This window comes from Perissodus microlepis, chromosome 2 (assembly GCF_051167445.1).
Source record: "Perissodus microlepis isolate ML-2025 ecotype Zambia chromosome 2, ASM5116744v1, whole genome shotgun sequence".
Taxonomy (NCBI): Eukaryota; Metazoa; Chordata; class Actinopteri; order Cichliformes; family Cichlidae; genus Perissodus; species Perissodus microlepis.
In genome coordinates, this window is record NC_140462.1 from 12512276 (window position 1) to 12538165 (window position 25890).

The 25890-nt window shown below is 40.4% G+C and overlaps 1 protein-coding gene across 2 annotated transcripts; it reads left to right on the forward strand.

Annotated features, from left to right (window-relative positions):
- Positions 1 to 2301: 2301 nt before the first annotated feature.
- On the forward strand, positions 2302 to 25064 carry hrh2a (histamine receptor H2a). 2 transcript variants are annotated; one of them, XM_084947380.1, is made up of 5 exons: positions 2302 to 2439; positions 18300 to 19738; positions 22973 to 23144; positions 23513 to 23697; positions 24244 to 25064. In XM_084947380.1, the coding sequence occupies exons 2-4, from the start codon at positions 18718 to 18720 to the stop codon at positions 23529 to 23531; spliced, it is 1212 nt and encodes a 403-aa protein (XP_084803506.1). In that variant the 5' UTR covers positions 2302 to 2439; positions 18300 to 18717; the 3' UTR covers positions 23532 to 23697; positions 24244 to 25064. The 2 variants fall into 2 exon arrangements, with proteins under 2 accessions (XP_084803506.1, XP_084803513.1); XM_084947387.1 differs by having other exon boundaries at positions 18300 to 19723.
- The last annotated feature ends 826 nt before the right edge of the window (positions 25065 to 25890 follow it).

Consider the following 25890-nt stretch of genomic DNA (forward strand, 5'->3'; position numbering starts at 1 on the left):
CTTTGAGGACATCAAGGCTCTTCTTGCTTCTGCTTCAGTACTTGCAGGGTCATCTTATCACATTTTCATGAAACTAACTGTAACTTATGAAGTAATTATGTTCTCCACGTTCCACTGCTACACCAAATCAGCTTGAGTAGTCCGGCCATTCTTGTCCGATGTCAACATGGCATTTAAATCCAGAAAACTGCAGCTCACTGGATATTTTCTCTTTTTGGGTCATTATCTGTAAACCCTATAAACCCTAGTGTTGGTTGTGTGGTAAATTCCTAGTACATCTGCAGATCTGTTGTTTCACCTCATCTGCACAGCAAAATCTCCAGTGTTAAATTAACACTAGAGAGTATCTATATGGGTCCACTCCTCTGAGTGTTAAATACAACACTGTTGAGTGTTAAATTAACACTTTTGAAGATTAACGAAGACTAACACTGAGCAGTGCTGATTTTCTAACACTGGAAAATAACTCAAAATGTTAGAAATATTCCAGTGTTAGAAAATCAGCACTGCTCAGTGTTAGTCTTCGTTAATCTTCAAAACTGACTAGGTTACTTTTAAACATATAACACTGTCAAAAGTGTTAATTTAACACTCAACAGTGTTGTATTTAACACTCAGAGGAGTGGACCCATATAGACACTCTCTAGTGTTAATTTAACACTGGAGATTTTGCTGTGTGGATAGTCTGATATTTCAGAAACCAACAGCCATCCGAAGTTCAGTGTCACTTTAATCACTTTTCTTTCTCATTCTCGTGCTCTGAACTTCAGTAGGTCATCCTGACCATGTCTAAATCCCTGAAATTGCTGCTTCACGATTAGATATTTGCGACAGCGAGGAATTGCACAGGTGCACCAAATAAAGTAGCCAATGAGAGTATGGGGTTTCACTGCCAACTACCTTTCGCATACTTTCTGCCAGCTTAAATAGTTTATTTTATTATTTTATTTCTCTAACTTGCTGTAAAAGCACTGGAGCTAAAAGGCCCAATAAGAGGCATCCATCCACAGCCTTATTTTTAATATGCATCACAAACAGAGCCATTGGCAGTCCTAACTCAGAACTGACTCCAAGTTAGGAATGCCAGTCAGGCACTCACCACCATCTACGAAATACCAGAAGGTCCTCTAGAAATCTTGTTGTTATGGAAACATGGTGTGAGACTGAGACATGCTATCGATATAACACTGAAAAAAGGTAAAATATTAGGAATTGCCACCTAGAAATGACTGACAACATGTGTGTACACAAAAAAGGGCAATGAGAGAAAAATAGATATACGAAGTGAGAAGGAGAAAGAGAAAATGGATGACAAAAGATATGTTATCTCATAGTTTTGTAGTGGAAATAAACTGGAACTCAAGGAGGAGGAAAATAAGGTAGGGCTTAAAGGTGCACAGCATGGAATAAAAAAAGAGATGCAACAGAGATTAACTGATGTAGAGCTGAAGGAATAAAAAGAAGCAGCAGGCAGAGGGAGCCTCTCTAACAGGAAGAGAAAGCACAAAACGAGACAAAGGGAGATTGAATTCTGTCCCAGCTATGATACGAGCTAGGCCACGTGTACTGAGGCGCAGAGTCAAAAAAAGGAACACAATATGAAAAGAGAAGTGACAATGACTTTTGATTGTTCAGACTGAAGTTTGGAAGATAAATTAGCATTGGAAAAGAGATCGAAGCCACACTAGAAGCCAAAGCATGTGAAAAATAGGCACAAAGGCTGACTAAAAAGCTGCGCCAGAAGTAGGAAGATTGATTTAGAAATCTCTCTGACCCAATGGGTCACTGACATCATTCCAGCCCATCTGGTTCCAATTCTCAGAGATTTACTCAAAAGCTATCCCCATGTGAGGCTTTAAAGATTATTTAAATAATTAAACTGTTTATAAAGTTTATAAAGCAGAAGAATTTAGAAGAATTTAAATCAGTAAGAAATATTAAGGCAAGAAACGACACAAGCGCAAATACCATGCCTTCCTGTATGAGTCTCTCAACCCATACTGGACTTATTGGGCATTCCATTAAGGCTGAATACAACAGGTTGCCTAATTTATTCAGGTAATATCGGCCAGTCTGTATCAAACTGTTGAGGAGAATCTTCTTTGTTCTGGCATATGGCACATACAATTTATAAGATGTGACAAGAGAATGGCAGCGTCATTAAAATAATTTCAAAAGCAAATTACCCTGAGGAGTTGCGTGTGAGCCGACAACAATAGGAGACGCACAGAGAGCAAAGGGAAAAGAGAGAGAGAGAGGAATGGAGCTGTGCGAGGACTTGCTACTCCCTCCCTCTTTCTCTCTTCTCTTTCCCACACACACTTACACACTCGTTACGCACACAAATGCACACACTTCATGAGCAAGACTGTGGTTCGCTCTGGGAGCAGAGCAGTGTAACGAGGGCAGTCATCACAGACGAGGAGAAGAAGCGCTGAGGTGAGTGATAGTTTCCTAATTTATACTTGCTGTTTAATATGTCTTCAAATTTAAATGAGCTAGGTGTGAAAACACGGCGAATGCTGTAGCCAGGCAGCATAATCAAGCTTGAGTTAATATTTGATCTGCACTGTGTTATTTGAGTGCTTTTCAGCAGCCAAGCAAGAATGCTAATTAATAAAAAAAAAGTTAAATTCATTTAAGATTGGTCAAATAGGTGATGAAACTGTATTTAACTGACAGCACAGTCAGTACAAATTCAATTTAAGTCTCTTTTTATGTTCTGATATCAGATTTTCTTTATAGTTTATTGCATTTAAATGCAAAGATGAGGAGAAAAAAGTATAGAAGCAGTACGTATGTGGGCAGTGACGTGGTCATGAATAGAAATTGTCAGATGTCAGAGGTTTGCAGCTGTGTAGAATTCAGCTGGGCCACTTCTGAGCCTGATGTGAACATGTGAACTAGGCACAAAGACAAATATACAAAGAGGTCATGTAATCAGTTCTAAATATGAGGAAGTGAGATTATTCTTTGTGTGATAATTTCTCTTTTACACTTTGAAGGTCTGTGTTTTAACTTTACCCTTCCCCTTTTATATATATAAACAGTGTGAATTTCTATTATAAAACCTTAAAGGCAGGGCTAAAAAGGCAAGTAGATCAGCACAGAGAGGTGGCAGAGTAGCTATGACTTTTTTTGGCTACTTAAATTACAACAAGATATGTCTGCGTTACATATTAGCATGTACTTGTTAGCATGTACATTACTATGTACATTACTATGCATTGTCCTATTGTCCTATTATCCATAAAGTCTTCTTGGAGTTGCTGATAAACAAAGTATAATGATTTTATCCCTTAAACTGTGGGAGTATTGGGAAATAAAATCTAATTAAAATCAAAATAATTAAATTCCTGATTCTATTTTTTCAAATTAGTGATTTCCAGAAGGTTACATTTGGTATTTATAGGCATTTAATATTGGCTATATCTAATAATATTATTTTGTTGTAAATCACTTTGTATATAAGAGATTACTGAGACAATCTGGCTTTTAACTGTTGCACTGGTTTCATTGATTTTTATGGAGTTAAGGAAGGACTAGATATGCTCTTTCAGCCATTGTGCAGTCACGTCTAATGATACCCACTTTGTTTTAAAACACCATTGCTGTTTCTTCGAGAAACATGCAATATCATACATTTAAAGCAAGATATACAAACTCTGACTTAAGCTGGCCTATATAAAATGAAAGTGTGCAGTTATTCAAATAAAGGTCGCCACATACACAGCTCAAACTGGATGTTACACCTAAGTGAGCAAAGAATGAGAAACGGTTACAAGAATAGCAAGAGGATGTGGTTTAGTGTCATGACATGGTCACCGCATCTTATTTGCTGTTCAGCAGCTCAGAAGTTCCCTTTCAAATGTGCTGCTGGTAAGTGTATGAACTGTATCAGCTGTATCCCAGCTGATACAGTTGTGTGCAGATTTGGTCTTTTTTTTTCTTTTCTTTTTTTTTTTAAGTCTGTGTGTCTAACCCACATTAATTCAATTCAATTCAATTCAATTTTATTTATATAGCGCCAAATCACAACAAAAGTCGCCTCAAGGCGCTTCATAGATACAGAGAAAAACCCAACAATCATATGACCCCCTATGAGCAAGCACTTTGGCGACAGTGGGAAGGAAAAACTCCCTTTTAACAGGAAGAAACCTCCGGCAGAACCAGGCTCAGGGAGGGGCGGCCATCTGCTGCGACCGGTTGGGGTGAGAGAAGGAAGACAGGATAAAAGACATGCTGCGGAAGAGAGACAGAGGTTAATAACAGATATGATTCAATGCAGAGAGGTCTATTAATACATAGTGAGTGAGAAAGGTGACTGGAAAGGAAAAACTCAATGCATCATGGGAATCCCCCGGCAGCCTACGTCTATTGCAGCATAACTAAGGGAGGATTCAGGGTCACCTGGTCCAGCCCTAACTATATGCTTTAGCAAAAAGGAAAGTTTTAAGCCTAATCTTAAAAGTAGAGATAGTTTCTGTCTCCCGAATCCAAACTGGAAGCTGGTTCCACAGAAGAGGGGCCTGAAAACTGAAGGCTCTGCCTCCCATTCTACTTTTAAATACTCTAGGAACAACAAGTAGGCCTGCAGAGCGAGAGCGAAGTGCTCTAATAGGGTGATATGGTACTACAAGGTCATTAAGATAAGATGGGGACTGATTATTTAAGACCTTGTATGTGAGGAGCAGGATTTTGAATTCAATTCTGGACTTAACAGGAAGCCAATGAAGGGAAGCCAAAACAGGAGAAATATGCTCTCTCCTTCTAGTCCCTGTCAGTACTCTTGCTGCAGCATTTTGGATTAGCTGAAGGCTTTTCAGTGAGTTTTTTGGACATCCTGATAATAATGAATTACAGTAGTCCAGCCTGGAAGTAATAAATGCATGAACTAGTTTTTCAGCGTCACTCTGAGACAGGATATTTCTAATTTTAGAGATGTTGCGCAAATGGAAGAAAGCAGTCTTACATATTTGTTTAATATGTGCGTTGAAGGACATGTCCTGGTCAAAAATGACTCCAAGGTTCCTCACAGCGTTACTGGAGGCCAAGGTAATGCCATCCCGAGTATGAATCTGGTTAGATACCATATTTCTAAGATTTTCAGGGCCGAGTACAATAACCTCAGTTTTATCTGAATTAAGAAGCAGAAAGTTAGCGGCCATCCAGGTCTTTATGTCTTTAAGACATTCCTGCAGTTTAACTAATTGGTGTGTGTTATCTGGCTTCATGGACAGATAGAGCTGGGTGTCATCTGCATAGCAGTGAAAATGTATGCTATGTCTTCTAATGATGCTGCCTAAGGGAAGCATGTATAATGTAAACAGAATTGGTCCTAGCACTGAACCCTGTGGAACTCCATAATTAACCTCAGTGTATGAAGAGGACTCTCCATTTACATGCACAAATTGGAGTCTATTAGATGGATATGATACAAACCACTGCAGTGCAGTACCTGTAATACCTACAGCATGTTCTAATCGCTCTAATAGGATATTATGGTCAACAGTATCGAACGCTGCACTGAGGTCTAGCAGGACAAGCACAGAGATGAGTCCACTGTCAGAGGCCATAAGAAGATCATTTGTAACCTTCACTAAAGCTGTTTCTGTGCTGTGATGAGCTCTGAAACCTGACTGAAACTCTTCAAATAAACCATTCCTCTGCAGATGATCTGTTAGCTGTTTGACAACTACTCTTTCAAGGATTTTTGATATGAAAGGAAGGTTGGAGATTGGCCTATAATTAGCTAAGACTGCTGGGTCTAGAGATGGCTTTTTGAGTAAAGGTTTAACTACAGCCAGCTTGGAGGCCTGTGGTACATAGCCGATTATTAGAGATAGGTTGATCATATTTAAGATCGAAGAATTAATTAATGGCAGGACTTCTTTGAGCAGTTTTGTAGGAATGGGGTCTAAAAGACACGTTGATGGTTTGGAGGAAGTAATTATTGAAGTTAACTCAGAAAGATCAATTGGAGAAAAAGAGTCTAACTTAACATCAATGGTACTAAGAGTAGCTGTAGATAATATTACATCTGTGGGATGATTACTGGTAATTTTTTCTCTAATGATAAAAATTTTATTTGTGAAGAAGTTCATGAAGTCATTACTAGTTAACGTTAAAGGGATGGTTGGCTCAACAGGGCTCTGACTGTTTGTCAGCCTGGCTACAGTGCTGAAGAGAAACCTGGGGTTGTTCTTATTTTCTTCAATCAGTGATGAATAGTAAGATGTTCTGGCTTTGCGGAGGGCTTTCTTATAAAGCAGCAAACTATTTCTCCAGGCTAAATGATGATCCTCTAAATTTGTGACACGCCATTTCCTCTCCAGATTACGAGTCATCTGCTTTAGGGTACGTGTTTGAGAATTATACCACGGAGTCAGGTACTTCTGATTAGAGACCTTAGTTTTCACTGGAGCTACAGTATCCAGAGTCGTACGTAGTGAGGAGGTGAAATTATTAACAAGATAATCGACCTCTGTTGGGGTAGCGTTCAGATAGCTGCTCTGCTCTGTGTTGGTACAGGGCATTGAAGATGATAACAGTGGGTGGATTATATTCTTAAACTTAGTTACAGCGCTTTCAGAAAGACATCTACTTTGATAAAATCTACTCTCCACCGCTGTGTAATCAGTTATTGTAAATGTTATCAGGAAATGATCAGACAGGAGAGGGATTTCAGGAAACACTGTTAAATGTTCAGTTTCTATGCCATATGTTAAAACAAGATCTAGAGTGTGATTAAAGTGGTGGGTGGGTTCTTTTACATTTTGAGAGAAGCCAATTGAGTCTAATAACAGACTAAATGCCATGTTGAGGCTGGCATTTTTAGCATCTACATGGATGTTAAAATCACCCACAATAATTATTTTATTTGAGCTCAGAACTAAATTAGATATAAAGTCTGAGAAATCAGACAGAAACTCTGTGTAAGGCCCAGGTGGACGATAGATGATAACAAGTAAGACTGGTTTCTGAGTTTCACAGCTGGGGTGGACAATGTTAAGCATCAGGCTTTCAAATGAATTAAAAGTCTGTCTTGGTCTTTCATTAATTAATAGGCTGGTGTGAAAAATTGCTGCCACACCGCCCCCTCGGCCTGTGCTTCGAGGTTTCTGGTAGTTAGAATGACTCGGGGGTGTTGATTCATTTAAACTAACATAATCATCCTGCTGCAACCAGGTTTCTGTAAGGCAGAGTAAATCAATTTGTTGATCAATTATTAAGTCATGTACTAACAGAGACTTGGAGGAGAGAGACCTAATATTTAATAATCCACATTTCACTGTTTTACTCTTTGGTTCAGATGTGGATACTGTACTGTTCTTTCTTTGTAATTGTTTATGTTTAAGTTGTTTGTTGCTGGTTTTTAGTTTGTTTTTTGTCTTTTTGGAAGCTGACACAGTCTCTGTGGAGATGGGTTTTTGGGGGGGTAGCAGGAGGAGAGAAGCTGCAGAGAGGCGTGCAAGACTGCAACTCTGCTTCCTGGTCCCAACTCTGGATAGTCATATTTTGGGGGGTTTAATAAATTTGTCCATATTTCTAGAAATGAGAGCTGCTCCATCCAAAGTGGGATGGATGCCGTCTCTCCTAACAAGACCAGGTTTCCTCCAGAAGGTTTGCCAATTATCTATGAAGCCCACATCGTTTCTGGGACACCACTCAGACAGCCAGCAATTTAAGGAGAACATGCGGCTAAACATGTCACTCCTGGTCTGATTGGGGAGGGGACCAGAGAAAACTACAGAGTCCGACATTGTTTTAGCAAAGTTGCACATCGATTCAATATTGATTTTAGTGACCTCCGATTGGCGTAACCGGGTGTCATTACTGCCGACGTGAATTATGATTTTACTGAATTTACGTTTACCCTTAGCCAGCAGTTTTAAATTTCCTTCAATGTCGCCTGCTCTGGCCCCTGGAAGACAATTGACTATGGTTGCCGGTGTCTCTAGCTTCACATGTCTGAGAACAGAATCACCAATTACCAGAGTTTGACCCCCGGCGGGTGTGTCACCGAGTGGGGAAAAACGGTTAGACACATGAACGGGTTGGTGGTGTACCTGGGGCTTCTGGTTAGGACTATGCTTCCTCCTCACCGTGACCCAGCCGCCCTCTTTCCCCAGCTGCTTGGGGTCTGCCGGGGAACAGCTAGCGGGGCCTACGCTATCTTCGGCTGCACCAGCTACAGGGGCCTGGTTAGCTACGGGTGAATGAAGGGTGCGAAGCCGAGTCTCCAATTCAGTAATCCTGGCCTCCAGAGCTGCAAATATGCTACATTTGTTACAGATATCATTACTGCTAAAGGAGGCCGAGGAGTAACTAAACATCTGACACAATGAGCAAGAAAGTGCAGGAGGGACAGGTGAAGTAGCCATGGTGCTAACGAGTCGGCTACGAGCTAAGCTAAGCTAGCGAAACAGTACAGAGACAGTGAGTGAATACTTTGGCTATAAATTAGGTAGTGAGTACACAGAAAGTGTGCTTCGGATGAAGCACGTGAAGATTATACTATGAAAGAAGAATGTATTTAAAAGTTGTTAATTAAATTGCTAAGCAAATAAGCTACTCAGAAACACCACTGTGTTTGAGCAGGAACAGGAAGTGATACTCTACCGCAGAGCGAGCGAACACCAAGTGACAGCGCCACCAAGATCTGTAAATTTACAACATTATTTCTGTAAAGGACTCTATATGGCTGCAATGATAACATGACAGATGTGATCTGGCAAGGTCAAGCATGACATATTGAGTGCAATCAATCACCCCCATGTGACCCAAAGTTGCATTTGTGTGTGTGTGTGTGTGTAGGTGTGTGTGCATGTGTGCGTGTGCGTGTACCACAGCAAAGCATGCTGTTAGTGTCTATGCATATTTTATGTGTCTGATCCCCCTGTCTGTCTGCAGTCGTGTCTGTCGCAGTGTGTTTCATTTCCATGCTTCATCAGGATTCCACAGCTTTCCTTCACTGGTTAGAATACACAACAGCTAGCCTACCAAGCACCCCAGACCAAAGGACAGAAACAAAGGCAAGCAGGAAGACAAATGTGAACACATACACACAGACAAACATGCACACACATTCACAACAAAGCAGACAGCCACAGATTGCTTTGCAAAAACATAGGAAGTCAGTGAGCCAAGTACTTGATACCCAATTAAACTGTATTAAGACGAATTAAAGATTTGTATTCCTGATTGTATTATGTTTCTCTAATGGACGATATATGCACATGATCCACGAGTTACTTTCAACATCAGTAGTCCTCTTTAGCACTAGACAAATGTTTATTGATCTGATGATAGTTGAAAAAAAAAGACATTTTCAGAATCGCACCAGCTGCCGTACAGTCTAATCTTCTTTTTGCCGTTGAATAATTTAACCACTTAGCTGCTGTCCAATCATAATCAAATAAATATGTTACTCAAAAATGCATGAATTCACAGCAAAACAAGAGATTTGATTCAGCGCACAATCTCAGGCCATTGCCATACTTCCTGAAACATAAATGAATGTATAGCTGAGTTATTCCTTGGATCCATGACTAGTCGGTAGCAACCAGTCTGAAAAGGCAATTTCACCCCTTGCAATTCAGCAGGGGGTGAAATTACCTTTTGGAGTCACTTGAGAGGGTAGATTAATCTAAACATATTCAAAAGACATTACATTGCATTTATCACAATAGATGTGATTACTTTGATTACCTATTGGGATGATGAGGAGCATCCGTTTATTATTGGTTTATTTCTAAAAAGACGCATCTGGTGAGCAAAAAAAAAAAAAGAGGTCAGAGGATGAACACTTGGTATTTGGAGAATATCACAATTTAGGCAGAGAGTCCCAGCTGAGAGATAAATAACTCCATTACTCATCCCAGAGCTTAGACCATGTCTGGTAAAGAGCCACTGTTCTAAGTACTTTTCTGCCTGCCTTTCATCCTTATACCCAAATTGGACTCTTTTCACAAGACCGCTTGCTGAGTAAAGAAAGATCTGGGTGAGACAGGATGAAGCCTCTTCAGCTCATTTATATCTCCCTACATTGAGAAGACAAAGACAGGAAAATATTGCTCCAATTAACAGTTAATCACTTTATATTTCATCTCTCTTAAGTCCTCAAAATACTGGACGTCACCTTATTAAACACAGGATGAACTCTTAAAGTGCTGTTTTCATATCCACAAACCCATGCGGCCCTTTTCCTCAACACCTGAAAACATTTTTTTTTAAAACTGTTGTTTTGCAAGAAACTTCTGAGGATAGTGCCGCCTTTTATATCCCGTGGAAAACAAAATACTCAGCAGTCATTACAATCCATTACGGTCCTCAAAATCCATTACCAAGACATATGTTTTGGGTCATGTTAGTGTGTTAGTGCAGACCTACATGTGCATGCATGAATGTGTGTTATTATATAGTGCATACAGCTGTAGTAGCACTCACCATTGCTTTCCATCAGGGACAACTAATGAGTGGTTTGTGAAAGAAAACAGATGGTCAGTAATAAAGTGTCTAAATGAGGGATTTTTTTTAAAATCTTTTTTTCATTTTTAGACATCATCACATTCTGTTTCCCAGCATTAAGGTGAATGACATTGACTGACTTTATTTTTTACTATCTACACAGACTATTGGTGACATAATACCGATGAAAGACAAATGTACGTGGGTTTTTTGCATCTTATGCTAAATAAATTATGTGTTTACTATAAGTGACTGGTCAAGGCTGTATAATAATATAATTTTTAAAATTAAAACAAATGTTTATGCAAAGATAAACACAGGAAGCAAGCATAGTTAAGTTCTCACACATGCACTGTGACATGGGAAGTTGGACTAATGCACTGAGCTCAGAGCAAGTAAGAAAAGCACACGCATACATAGCGTATATATACACATTTTCTGTATGGTATGCCCAAGATTGTGATAAAGTTGCCCTTGTTTAAAAAAAAAAAATGACTGTAAGGCCTGTGTTGAAAGCAAGCCAAATCTATTCCTAGCTCTCTGCAAGAAAATGTGCATGAGAGACAAAGTGAGTGACACATTTTGATGATGTAAACAGGTAAAATTTGGGGTCTGTCTGTTGTTCTGTGAGACATAAAGGCTCGTGCATTTAGGAAATGCACTTCATGCGTTAGTGGCTCTGTTATCGGTGTTTGCTCTGGATCAGGGGTAGGCAACTCCAGGCCTCGAGTGCCGGTATCCTGCAGGTTTTAGATCTCACCCTGGGTCAACACACCTGAATCAAATGATAAGTTCATTACCAAGACTCTGGGGAACTTCAAGACATGTCGATGTGTTGGATCAAGGACATCTAAAACCTGCAGGACACCGGCACTCGAGGCCTGGAGTTGCCTACCCCTGCTCTGGATGTAGCTCAGTGCTGAGTAAGTCATAGAAATGTGCAGATTAGAAGAGTTCAAAGATTACAGATTTGGTGCTGGTTTCTTTGTGGAACCAGATTTAATTAAAACATTTCTTTTCATTATGTCGTGTAATTTTCTTTCTTCCTATCTTGATTTGAAGCCATCGGCCCAGAGTCTCAGCATCTTTATCTAACGTGATAAGCAAGTGGCACTGAACCAAGTCTGGCAAATCTCCCATTATCCATTACAGTGTTAGAAAACAGAGAGGCAAACATTACCCACCACCTACTGACGCAACCACATTTAATAGACACACATTGCCCACACACAATCTCTCTTACCTATCTAGTAGTGGTTTTCCACATTCCACCAGGCACACATTAAAAGCGTAAGCCGACACGTCATTAGTGTTCTCAGAGTACAAATACCGCTCTGTAAATCTGTAAAGAAGGTCTATGTAGAAAACAAAGCATTAACGTCTGGATGTAAAGCTTTGAATAATTTGTCATTCAAGGTTGTTATTTGTTAATTGAAAACTACATACAGTACTGTGCAAAAGTCTTAAGCCCCCCCCCCCTTCATTTCTTTCGAATTTGCTTCCAAGGAGACAGATTTTCTTGTAATTTTGGATAAGTTGTTTTGAACAGTTGTTTTCCAAGCTTTCTGAAGGTCATTCGAAATTTCTTCTTTGACAATTAGTTGTTGATTCACTCATCTCAGTCCAGTCCCTGTCCATTTTCAGAGGAAAGCTTTTATGTTGTTTTGTTTATTTGACCCCTTAACACTGACCGATGAATTATTTAAGCATAAAAAGGCACCTAATTCAAGGGATGAACCAACGTTGGGTCTATTCATAACAGACTACTTAGCAATGAGGAGAACCAATTTTAAACTACATTGTATCTTTAGGTATTTTGTTATTAGCAGCCTGGTACAAAAGCACATCATTTTTTCAGTGTTCTTTAGATTAATATATGACAAAAGGCAAGTTTGACCCCCCAAAATAGTATTTTTACGTCATTCCCGAAGATGTGTTAGCTGGTGGTATATCGCTGCATGGTGTGCAGTGTGACCTTTAAAAACTGGAGAAAACTTCATCTTGTCCTTCAGTTGATTCATCTACTGTTTGCTGAATCCTCATCAGAATGGGCTTCAGTGCGAAGGTGACTGTGAAGATGCCAATCTATTTCTTGATATATATTTTTAAAATGTATTTATTTTTATTGTTATTGTGATAGGACAGCGGGGCAAATGTCACGATCCTGGGTCTTATGACCCAGTGTTTTGAGTTTTAGTTTATTTTGATGTTTATAGTATGTGGTTAAGCTCATTAGTTTTTCTATTTCATTTGTTATTAGATTCCCCTTGTGTCTTCCAACCCCTGTTAAGTCTCCCTTGCCCTTCATGTGTTTCATGTCTGCGTCTCATTATGTTTCCTGTTTTATTTTGAAGGGGTCCTGTGTTCCTATGTTCAATGTTTTTAGTTTTACTCTCCCCTTGTGGTGTCATTACATTCATGTGTGTCAGCTGTTTCCCCATGCGTTTCCGTTTCCCTCATTATCCTCCTGTGTGTATTTAGTCCGTGTGTCTTCAGTTATTCCTTGTTAGGTCGTCTGTTGTTCATGCCATGTTCTTTACACCATGTTTCTAGGTTTCATTTCCAGGTTTTTTCATATTGTTGGTTTAGATTCCGCAGTTTAGGTTTGTGTTAATTTTGCTTCAGTTTGCCTTGCCTTTTGTTTGTACCTTTTACCAGCCTCATTAAACGGCTCGCTTTTTGTTAACATTCAAGTTTTGTTCCCTGTTCCTTGGGGTCTGCATTTTGGGTCCTTCTTGTCAATTCATACAGTCTGCCCTCGCCAGACTGTGACAGAACGACCTGACCATGTTGGACCCAGCAGACATTTACTTCAGTGACTTTGAATTGAAAATTCGTGTCACGCAACTTCGAGGACTCTGGATTATTTCCTGCGCAGGGAAGCAGGAGGAAGAGAAGGACTCCATTCGGGCCCAACTAGCTCGGATAGCAATGGCCAACCCAGGATTTATGGACTACTTGCTGGTAGACTCTAAGAACTTTGTTTTGGCCACAATTGAGAAAGCCCTGGAGGTGAGCACAAGTGACACCATCGTCTCAGAACAGGATGTTTTAAGGGACTCCCTAGTTTCTGTATCTGTCCCTAGTGAACTATCTAAGGATGTGTATGATGTGACTGGTGAGAACGTTACAGATAACAAGGTGCCATCCACCATATTTAAACTGGCTAAACTACTTGGACTTACTGCCTCAGAGCTAATGGATCAAGTTAAGTTTTGTGTTCCACAGCCATTCATGTTTGAATCAGCTCACCATGATTTTTTGTCGATATCCACTGAAACTGTTCATGTGACACCTCAAAAGACTGTTTTATCTGAGCCTGCATCCATGACTCCTGTCCCTGCGGGTGAGAACGGCAGCTGCCCAGCCATTGCCGGTGCCTGTCCCGGCTTCCAGGGTGAGGGGGGCTGTGAACCAGTCCACCCCTGCACCCATGCCGGTCCCCAGGGTGAGGTCAGCCAGGATACAGCCCGCCTCTGCACCCGTACCTACTCCCCGGGTGGGAGCAACTAGTGTCCAGCAGGTGCCTGCACCCTTTCCTGTTTCCGCTGGAGGCTCTAGTGAGCCCGTCCAGCCTTTTTCCTTATGTTCAGGAAGCTCAGGAGAATTGGATCAGTTACCTTCTTGTCCACCATTACTACAACCACCACTACAACCTCTACTTCAGTCATTAGCTCAGTCTCTAGCTCTGTTGTCAGCTCTGCTACCTACTCAGGCATCAGCTCGGTTTCCAGTTCAGTCATTAGCTTTTTCACCAGTTCAGTCAGTTGCTCAGTCACTTCCATTCTCTGCTGGAAGCTCCAGTGAGCTAATTCAGCCAGAAGGGGGCCGCATCTCTCTAATAAATCCCGAGGAGCCCGTCCAGCCTCATGCCACGTCAGCTGGGGGGCCTGAGGAGCCCGTCCAGCCTCCTTCTGTTCCACCACCTGCAGCTTCCACGCCGTTGCCTGCAGCGCCGTCGGCTGCAGCGCCGTCGCCTGGTCCAGCTTCTGCGGCTGCAGCGCCGTCGCCTGGTCCAGCTTCTGCGGCTGCAGCGCCGTCGCCTGGTCCAGCTTCTGCGGCTGCAGCGCCGTCGCCTGGTCCAGCTTCTGCTTCTGCGGCTGCAGCTCCGTCGCCCAAGCCACGTTCTGCACCTCGGAATCGCCGGCCACTTTCCGGACCACCAGCTGGACGTCATCGCCGTCGAGGTCCGCACGGTCGGCCCCCTGAACTGTTTCCTCGCCGCCACCGGTGCCGTCTGCACGGTCGGCCCCCTGAACTGTTTGATCATGAACTCCTGTGCCGTCGGCCTCCGGGCTGGCCCCCTGATCTAATGAACTGTGGATTTCTGGACCGTCACCCACCGGGTCGGCCCCGTGAGGAGTTATGAACTGTTCCCTGCGCTCCTGTGCCTTTGATGGACATTTTGTTTTTGTGGTTTGTTATTAGATTCCTCTTGTGTCTTCCAACCCCTGTTAAATCTCCCTTGCCCTTCATGTGTTTCATGTCTGTGTCTTACGTTGTCAAATTCAGGTTGTCATGTCTGCGTCTCATTATGTTTCCTGTTTTATTTTGAAGGGGTCCTGTGTTCCTATGTTCAATGTTTTTAGTTTTACTCTCCCCTTGTGGTGTCATTACATTCATGTGTGTCAGCTGTTTCCCCATGTGTTTCCGTTTCCCTCATTATCCTCCTGTGTGTATTTAGTCCGTGTGTCGTCTGTTGTTCATGCCATGTTCTTTACACCATGTTTCTAGGTTTCATTTCCAGGTTTTTTCATATTGTTGGTTTAGATTCCCCAGTTTAGGTTTGTTAATTTTGCTTCAGTTTGCCTTGCCTTTTGTTTGTACCTTTTACCAGCCTCATTAAACGGCTCACTTTTTGTTAACATTCAAGTTTTGTTCCCTGTTCCTTGGGGTCTGCGTTTTGGGTCCTTCTCGTCAATTCATACAGTCTGCCCTCGCCAGACTGTGACAGGCAAAGACAGGAAAGCTGGGAATAAGATGAAGAGAGGACACAGTGAATAACATTTAAATCAGGCCACTGCATTAGACTTGCATATGTGGGTCACATGCTAGTAAGGCCAATAAGCTGCCAGTGGCCATGAGGAAACAGGAAAGGAAATGGGTAGAAATGTGTGACACCGAGGAAAAATGTACTGAAAATCAGTCGCTCTTACAAATTGTTGTTATCTGAAAAATGTCTAATTAGCAGCAGCTTCATTTTTCAGCATAATGATCCCCTCCATGCTACCAATGCAATAAAAGGATACCTGGATAGAAAAACACATAATGGAATACTGACCTGCGCAACCTGGACCTCAAATCAAAGGCTGTGCTGAAGAAAAACCACTCTTTTTGAATTATACTTGTCACCTTATACAGTACTTATGCCATATTTCTATTCAAGTTTGCATGTTTCAATAAATCAGTGCACTCATCACCCATTTTCCCAGCAAAATATAGAGAAATGATGGGTGGTTTAAGCCTTTTGCACTGTGCTGTGTATTACCATTGTGGCACAAAGTCACTTTAGAAAGTATTCAGGTCCCTGCCATGTTTGTTTTAGAAGGCCGGCGTAACCACAGCATTCGAAAAAGAAGTTCCACTTCCTCTGTGATAGAAACACTGAACCTTCCTGATGTTCCTGCACTAGCGAACAACCTGTATGAAATAAATCACATCTTTAGCAACAGCCTTTTACCTTTTGTCACCATCTATAGACTCAAACTCAGGTTGAGAGACTGTAAAAGATATAACTTAGAGGGAAAGCCAATGCAGAAGTGCATTAAACTTGGATTCTTCTAATCATCCAGGTGAGAATACAACTGGTATAGAAAGCTAGACCTCAGCAAAGCCTGTGCATTGTCACATAGTGCCGAGACATTTACCTGGTGTTGTATCATGTTCACAATAAATGTTTGAGCCCTAGATCTGGTTGTCCCAGTGCCTTTAAGAGTAGAGTTCTAACCTGTGAGTGGATCTTTCCTCCAAAAGTTAACAAACTCCTCCAACAGGTGTCCAAGGGCTATTTGACCCAAGCAGGGAATACTATCCATAACTGGCAAGTTTTGGCATTTCAGGTAATCCTAAAACTCACTGACAGCTATTTCTAAAAGCAAACAATTTTCCAAACTTTTCCTTTTCCTTTCTGAATATAAACCTCGTTCCTTGTTCTGCTCACAAGACAGTGAAAGACTTCACTTCTATCCATTTTTAATTTAAAAAAAAGATTTTTTTTCATGGTTTTCTGCTTTAAAATTTAGTTTGATTTAGTAATAACAGCTTTCAGAAGTGCTCCTAAACCCTTGCGGTGATTTCCACCTCAATATTGTGTATTATGGATGAAGTGGCACCTGAAGGCCTGAACATCACAGCCATTTAGTCATGGTCTTTGCCACTAGCATTCAGAGATTGCTCAATTTTCTCTTTCTTTTTTTTTTTTTTTTTTGTTAAAATTCCTCCCTCGAAGGAAGGGAGCATATTATTGGTTCTGTTTGTCTGTCTGTCTGTCTGTTTGTTGGCAGTCTATTGACCACAGTTTTTAAGATATAATTTTCACATTTTGTGTGATGGTGGATTTAAATGACATCTCGAGCTGATTTAATTTTGATAAAATTTGGATCAAGTTGGTCATGGGCACAGCAAATGTGAAAACCAATGAAAACTTCATATTAGCAAAAAAATAAAAAATAAAAATGTATGGATTGTCTTCAAATTTCACAGCAATATACTAGGAGAAATGAGTACCTAGGTTGGCTAAGCATTTTACTTTGACCATCATTTTTAGCACCCGAGGTCAATGTTGTCCTTGAAAAAACATTTGAGAAAACATATTGAGTAACATATCATATAAAAGGGCAAAAAGAGAGTTGTACAACACACTTTTTATTTTTCACTATGATGCCCTATCATGACACAATGATGCCATAACAGACTGATGTCATCATATTGTAATAAAAACATCATAAAACTTTAGTATAGCAATTGTGGAGGAGTTGTACTTTCTGAGTGCTCTTGTTGTTATTATTATATATTATGTTTATAATATCTTGCTATTGATAGAAAATTTGCTCACATATTGTTTTACAGAATCTTTTACACACTCTAGTTCTCTTTTTATATCCAGTCATATCAACAATTAGGCTGTGTATGAGACGCCCTTGATTTAAATATTTACCGATAACTGAAAGATTTTTTTCAGATTGACTGTTTGTTTGAAAACAGGTTTGTAAAATGGAAGCATAAAAGAATACAGAGTGGCATACGTGTAAAATATGATGATGCATGTAATGAATTAATTATGTGCAAGCTCACAATGAAATAATTAGCATCATGCATTATACATTTAAAACATTAGGTGTCAGACATACATGCAACCATCTAAAGCTGCACAAAAGTGAAGCCATTGTTGGTGCTGTAGCATATGTAGCACTAATTTCAACATTAAACAACATTTCAACAGGTTAAGATGTGTCATTTTAAAGACACACTACTGAAGTTTTCAAAGAAGAAACAACAAACTCTCTGGCAAACAAAATCTGAATTTACAAGCAATTAAATGCTCCTTCACATGACCTCCTCAGTTCAAACAGGACAGGATCTTATCAGTGTAACCCAGTTTGTCCTAATATGACATCTACCATTTGTTTGACTAGCTGCCTTTGCTTTAATATTGCAGGCATTAAAGGGTTATTACAGTAGTAGTATAATAGCAGTTACATAACATAAATTACAGTTACAACCAATTTATAAGAAAGCCGCATCTTTTTGACGTGTGAGTGTAGAAGTGTGTATCTGTGACTGTATGGCATAATGGCTTATTAATTGTACTTTTTGTCTTTTCCCACTAGGTGTCACTATGTGCATATGAAATGGTGCTGAAGACAGAAAGATGAACCATGAACCACTGTTAATCAGCCTTGCAGACATAAAGCCGTTCAACAACCAACCAACAGCCAGTCGGATTTTTTTTTTTTTTACTGTCATTAGTATGTATGGAAAATCTGTTCTTATCAGTCCATATGATACTTTTTAGGTTTTCAACAACATGAAACAATCAGTTACTACCTACATTGGAAATACAGGGAGAGCTGGAGATAAAAGAATTACATGTGGGTGGCCAAGATTTTAAGTGGCACTTAATCAATGAGAGTCCTTGAAGCAACCATCCTTCATCTGATTAAAATCTGACACAAAAACAGGACAATGGTTCACATAAAGCAGCGGTCATGATGTCGTCTGATTGACTCCAGTGAAGCAACAGCAATAATGTTGTCCAAAGTAATGCTGGCCTTCATCTTGATCCTTCTCATCCTCCTGACTGTCGCTGGTAATGTACTTGTGTGCCTGGCTGTCTGTGCCTCTCGACGTCTCCGCTGCCTCACTAACTGTTTCATTGTGTCGCTGGCTGTGACAGACCTGCTGCTCGGCCTCTTAGTCCTCCCTTTCTCTGCTCTCCTACAGCTAAATGAAGAGTGGCCACTTGGCGCAGTCTTCTGCAACTTCTATATCTCCATGGATGTTATGTTGTGCACTGCCTCCATCCTCACCCTCCTGGCAATCAGTGTCGATCGCTACCTGGCAGTGACCATGCCTTTGAGATATGCATCACTGGTGTTACCCTGGAGAGTTGCTGTAGCCATGGCGAGTGTCTGGACTGTGTCTCTGGCCGTGTCTTTCTTGCCCATCCAAATGGGATGGAACACCGTTAACGGGACAGTGCAGAACCACGGGCCTTGGGCTTCGGAGGGGAAATGTCGTTTTGAACTGAACAGACCGTATGTGCTTACTGACTCTCTCCTCACCTTCTACCTGCCTCTGGTGGCTATGTGCTGGACCTACCTCAGAATACTTCGCATTGCACGTGCACAGGCCAAGCGCATTGTCAGTGAACGCCCCACTTGCATCACCAGCTACAACTGCAGGAGCAATTCTTCCACTACCAGCACTGTGATTTCCAGCATTACAGTTGTGGCACTGCGGGAGCACAAAGCCACAGTGACACTGGCAGCAGTGATTGGGGCTTTTGTGGTGTGCTGGTTACCTTATTTCATCCTATTCACAGTGCTGGGCCTACAGGAGCATCCAGACCCTGGCACAGTGCCAGAATATTCCATTGTGCTGTGGCTAGGCTATGCCAACTCAGCCCTAAATCCAATCCTCTACGGAGCCCTCAACAGGGACTTCAGGTCAGCCTATAGCCATCTACTGAGATGCCGATGCCCTATGTACAGCAGGTGGAGGAGCCAGCAGATATCCCCTTCTGTATCAGCAGGTAAAGCTGTTCAAAGTAAGTAAAAGTAACATTTGTACCTTTATAGCTGTTTTCCAGATTAATATCACAAACTACTACAAGATACTAAAAGCACTTGTAAAAGTGGAAAGTGAATCTAGTGTTTCTGTTAGCCCATGCATAAATTTATCAGGGGCACAAACAAAGATTTCTATTTTCTCCTCATTATGTTAGAGAAAAAGTTGGCCGTCAGCCATCCAACACCTGTACAAGATCTGTAACGTAGAAACATATGGGGCTTAAAAAGAATATACAGCTTAATGACATCTGTGCAGCAGTGGTAAGAAATATCCTTAAAAATGCATGCATCACCATGTTCTGAAGAGGGAGCTGATATAACAGAAATGGTAAAGGCCCCTAAAATCAAACCTTGTGGCACACCATGGGTAAGAGAACTGGAAGAAGACCAAAGGATAGGGATGGGTATTGATAAGATTTTCACGATTCCGATTCCATTTTCGATTCTGTTTAATGATTCGATTCTAGAAGAGCCTATGGCTCTTCAATGGCGTGTCACAGGGTCCCCGGGAAAAAAAATTGTAAATGTAAAATAATAAAATAAATATTCTTCTGTAGCAATAACAAAGTTTAACATAAATTATTCTGTAGCAATTACACAAGAATATCCAGTAATGTCCCTGCCTACAATTAAACACATTCACTTACCGAAAATCGGGGGCATCTGCTGTGGCAAATGGGTGCAAGCCTTTGACCACAAACTTAGTCACTGCCCGGTGACATTCGTCTATCCTGGCCTGAAAGGAGACGCTACCGGTAGACTGCAGCGAGAACTGCCAGCATCTGAGCCAGCCAGACTCTGTCTGTCTCTCTCATCATGGTCACCTAAATGCACAGTAATGGCAGGTTTTGTAATAAGGCAGATCGCGCTAAAATAATATGCACTGTTAGTTGATTATTCACCTGCCGCATTAACGGGAGAGGACGTGCAAACGTTACCGCTGCTGCTGGGTTGAGATTCACGAGTCCGGAGCGGAATTAAAAACACGACATTCATTTAAGGTCATCGCGTGTTTTGTGAGCAAATGCTTTTGCATATTCGTAGTGTTTCCTCCCTTAAATGAAATATCTACTTTGCAAGTATTGCAAGTTGCCCTGTTGTCATCCGTTCTCGTAAAGTATAATCAAACTTTTGAGCGTTTGAGCCGCCATGTTTCCTGCCAGGTAAATGACGCTCCGCAACGTGGTGACGTCATTCGGGGAGACTGGAATCGATAAAGGAATCGTTTGCAAAAATGGCAAACAATTCCAAGGAATTGAAACAGTGAGAACCGGTTCTCAACAAGAACCGGTTTTCGATACCCATCCCTACCAAAGGATCATTCAAACAGATATGAAAAGAACCACTACAAAGTAGAACCTGATACACCCACCCAGTATCCCAGTCTATAGAGCATAATGTGAGGTTCAGCAGTATCAAAGGCAGAGGTTAGGCTCAGTGGGTGAGCAATGAACAACAATTTTGAGATTGCTCTTAAAAGTGCTAAGAAGAGAAAGATTAAGCTTTTAAATTTTTTTTTTTTTTTTTTTTTTTTTTTAAATATCTGACTAAATAAGCAGGGACTTGATCGGCCATCACTGAAGTTCGATTACAGCAGGCACATAGGAACCAATACTAGTAAATTAAACATTTTTGAGTTGCAGGTAAAATATCAAGAGAACAGGAGGATGATGTCAATAACTCAATTAATTTCAACAGATAAAGAAAAGAAACAGGTAAAAATCTTCCTAAAATAACAGGCTCAGCTGGGGCAGGAACAGACAGTGAAGATGCCGAATTATTATTATTTCTCACATTTCTGTTTTTTGTTTGTTTTTTTTCCTGCAGAGGAAGTATGAACATTTTCATAATTGATTTTTGAAATATTTGTGACAGCAGGTGGAGCAGGAGTAACAATATCACAGTGTCAAATAAAACCCTAGGACTACCTTTGGTCTTTGAAACTAGGTTTGAAAAGCAAGCAGCATTTGTATTTCTTACTGAAGTTTTAAAACAAACTAAAAGATTATTTAAATGAAAGCAATGAATGGGTAAACAAGTTCAACTTTTTGACGAGAACACCTTAAACCATAAATAAATTATCCAAGGAGAAGAGTACGTCCTCATTTTTAACAGGACATACTTTATCTAAACTGATAAGACAATGACTATTAAAAACATATATTAAAGGATTAACATTGTTATAAGGGGATAAGAATAAATTGAAAGCATAAAAAATTATCAGCAGACAAACAATTTGAAATTTGAGACCTAACCTGAGTGGGGAGAAAGGCACAAATGTTTTTTAAAAAGAATACAGTGATGATCAGAAATAAAAATGTTCCTAAAACAAATCCAAACAACATTTAAACTTAAAGTGCAAACAAGCTCCAGTCTGTGTCCTCTGGTATGTGTGGGGCCATAAGCATGCTGGTAACTCATGATGCTGATAAAAGCTCTGGCAAAGAAGTCAGAGTTGTCATTAATGTGTATGTAAAAATCCCCAGTTGTAACCAATCTGGACAGCTTCATGGAGCATGGTACACCACAGCACAATAAAAAGGACCCTTCTTCATGACTTTAATCAGCTGCTTCAAAAAATATCCAACATTTGCTGAACAACATTAGAACCATTTCCAGACTGCAGCGAGACCTCCTCCTCATTCGCTGTTGGCTAATGAGGGTGTAATCACCCGGGCAAACTCTGATGAGGGACAAATATTTGAGTCACACTGCCAGGTTTAAGTAAGGAATAAAAAAAATCAGTTTCTTGGAGAGTACAAAATCAATAAAGCTGAGTTAGCTGGCACGGTGGTGAAAAGGTTAGCACTTACAGCAAGAAGGTTTCTGGTGTCTGGTTTCTGTGTGGACTTTGCATCTTCCCTTTACCTGAGTGTGTTTCCTTCAGGTATTTCAACTTAACCACAGTTCAAATACATGCATTTTAGGTTAATTTGTTTTTCTAATTTGGCCATGACAGAAAGAATAAATAAAAAATGGCCACGGATGTGAGGTAGATAATGTGTTTAAAGCGATAGAATAAAACCTGGTATGAATATAGTTAAATGTGGCTTGTAGCCTAAAGTCAGTAAGACTACAAATGCACTATACACATACGTACGTTTTTTGGTTTCTGACTGTTTTGTATAAGACAGCAAACATTATAGTGTCAAAACATTTTACAGTATATCCTTATCCTCAGTCTCTTTCCATCTTACCTTGAATTTCCTCAGCCAGTGACCAGCTTACAGAGGTAACGCTGCTGTGCGGCCACACCCCTGCCACCTGCAGAGCAGGTCTAACACATCAAAACGTCATGCTTCAAGAAATGAACAGCAGGACAGCCACAACATCTATCCAATTTGCAAATGGCACTGCTACCACAGATGTCAGTGGTGATGGAAGGTAAATTATTATTCAGGCTATTGTTACATTATGCTTCATGAACATGAATACAGAATGCTGCAGATGAGTTTGTGTCAGCACTGGTGTTATTGCCTGCACAGTCATGACTCAAACCTCATCATATATAAATCGAGTACTTAAAAAAAAAAAAAAAATCATACTTTGCATCCAGACTGGAGTGACAATGCTGCAGCACCAACATTCAGATGAATGTGATGCTATGAAAAAAGAAACCCTGGCTCTATATGATACCCTGCTTTCAGTATGTCATTGCACTAAATCATATAATGTGTTTCTGTCATACTCTGAAAAATAAAATCTTCTCACTCACACAAATGCACATATATGTCTTTCTTCATTCTTTTCAGTGAACCCAGGTTGTGCTGAGCTTGTGCTGGCGAGGTGGATGGTGTGCTTACAAAACAACCCAGAACAGGAATCCATCAGGTCGATGACAAAAGGGCAACAAACAGACAAAAGATAGACAAAGATGTACAACCCCCTCTATCTGGAAGCATCCAGTATCACAGTAGAAACATCCATAGTACATCATGTAAGTAGAAATACATTCTGACATCCCTATAGCCCCCACAAACCAGTCCAGCTGAGAACAAACGAGCTGTAATACACACATCTTAGCTGTGTCATCCACAGCACATCGGGCCATATTGCCATATGCTTATTAGGCTGAGAAATTTGCTTCCAGAATAAAGGAGTTACATTATCCAGTTTCACATCCTGTTATCATTTCTTTCTATTCATTTTGTGACTATCATTGACTTAATTGTTCATTTTATGTGCATGTGCTCAAAGTCTGACTCAGTTACAACAACAAAGAACAAAATCTGCGCCCATATTGCCGACAAGAGCACAGAGCTCTGTAGCAACAAGCACACACACACACGAGTGTGCGCAGACACACAGTCCAACAAATCTACATTAAAGCACATAATTATTCGAACATGTTTGCCATCCAGTAATTACTTTAACCAGATACTACAAGTTCTCTTTTAGTTTATTACATGATTTTATTGTTGTGATTTTGGGTCAGCTGTGTGATCTGTACATTAATACTGCAGTATTCTTTTTGTGCATACAGCTATTTCCTCCACGGGACCCGTCCTACCTCCTGAAACTTTTATGTGTAGCCCCGTATGTATGTATACATTACCAACGGTGAGTGAATAGACGAGCAAACCTTTGCTCCTTTTCATTTGTGTCTTTATGAATACAAAGATAAGGATCTCTGCAACTCTACACCTCATCAGTAAGAATCAAATGCACACGCACAGCCAGCTCAATCCACCCAGGACCAAACAAATGATGCTGCTTCTACTTGGATGGAACTAAAACTGAACTTGTTTAACACAATTAGTTGACTGCAGCCAACTGTCACTCAGGGCAACATATGGCCCTAAAATGCTCTTAAGCAGACTAACTGTGGATAGTAATGAAGCACAGCAGGACCCAGTGAAGACCAGCCAATTAACTTGTTGGTCATCAATTTCATGAAGGACTGGATATTTTATATCCTGACTCAAGAGTGCACTCCAGTGGGAATACAAAATACCACGTCTCCAGAATGGGGAAAAAAAAGGAAGAATTGGTGTTAAATTAAAAATGTTCAATAAAATGAGATAACGGAAGGGAGAAGGTGACAAATAGACTCTAGTTACACTTATTTACGTGTTGATAAATATGTGACCTTTCAATGTGTAGCATGTGAAATAATGTTATGTGTAGATTTTAAAGAATGGAGCCCCCTCCATATATTGTTTTACCGTTTATCATTTTGTGGTACAGAGCTGGTAAGTGTAAGCATCGAATCATACTGTAAATGTAACTATGGACTGAATAAATGGCATGCACTGTTCCTCAAAAAGCAAACATACCAATAAAGAGCAGCTCAAATAAAAAATATGATACACGCCACCGTTTTTGGAGACAATACAGGCCGTTAAGCATGAACAGATCTTATCTTGTGGGATGATGCAGAAAACGTGTGTGTATGGTAAGGAACACAAGCACATTGGAAACAATTCATCACAGCTGTCAGCAAACATCGCTTCAAACTGTTGCCACATTAACACTTAACCTTCTCCATTCTTCAAGCTATTTCCTTTGAGGAATGACTCAGAAGTGTATACTAATATATATACATGCATGTTAGGTTGTAGCTGGAAACGACTGATTTTACAATCCAGTTCGCCACATGGAAACACTTATTTGGTTTATAGCTAGGAGAGTCATTTCTTCAATTCAACTCTAGAGAAATAACGGATTAGTTTTGATTGTTTCAAGTCTGTCTTACTCAATGCTGAACAGATCTCATACGTATTTCATTCTTCATGTCTTCTAGCAAGGCATTGCTTTCACGCGTGACTATGTAAAATATGAAGATCAAAAAGAGCCTTTGTTCAGCTGCAGACATTTATGCCAAACATAACTTAAGGAATTTATAGCAAATGTGAGCTCGGAAATACTAGACTCGAATGTTTTTCAGGAAAGGCTCTCTCTTCTTCGACGGGGCTTTTTGACAAGCAACAAGATTTTAAGAACAACTTAAAATCATTTGAGAGGGGAGTTCTGACAGCAAGATGACATTTGGAGTCAGTCGAGTAAAAGTGCAAATTACTAAGTGTTGATATGTTCTTATATAAAATTGATGGGATATCATTGATCAGCTGGCAGCTCTGCAGACAATGTCTCAATAAAAAGTGATACTGGTACAGAACATGACATATCT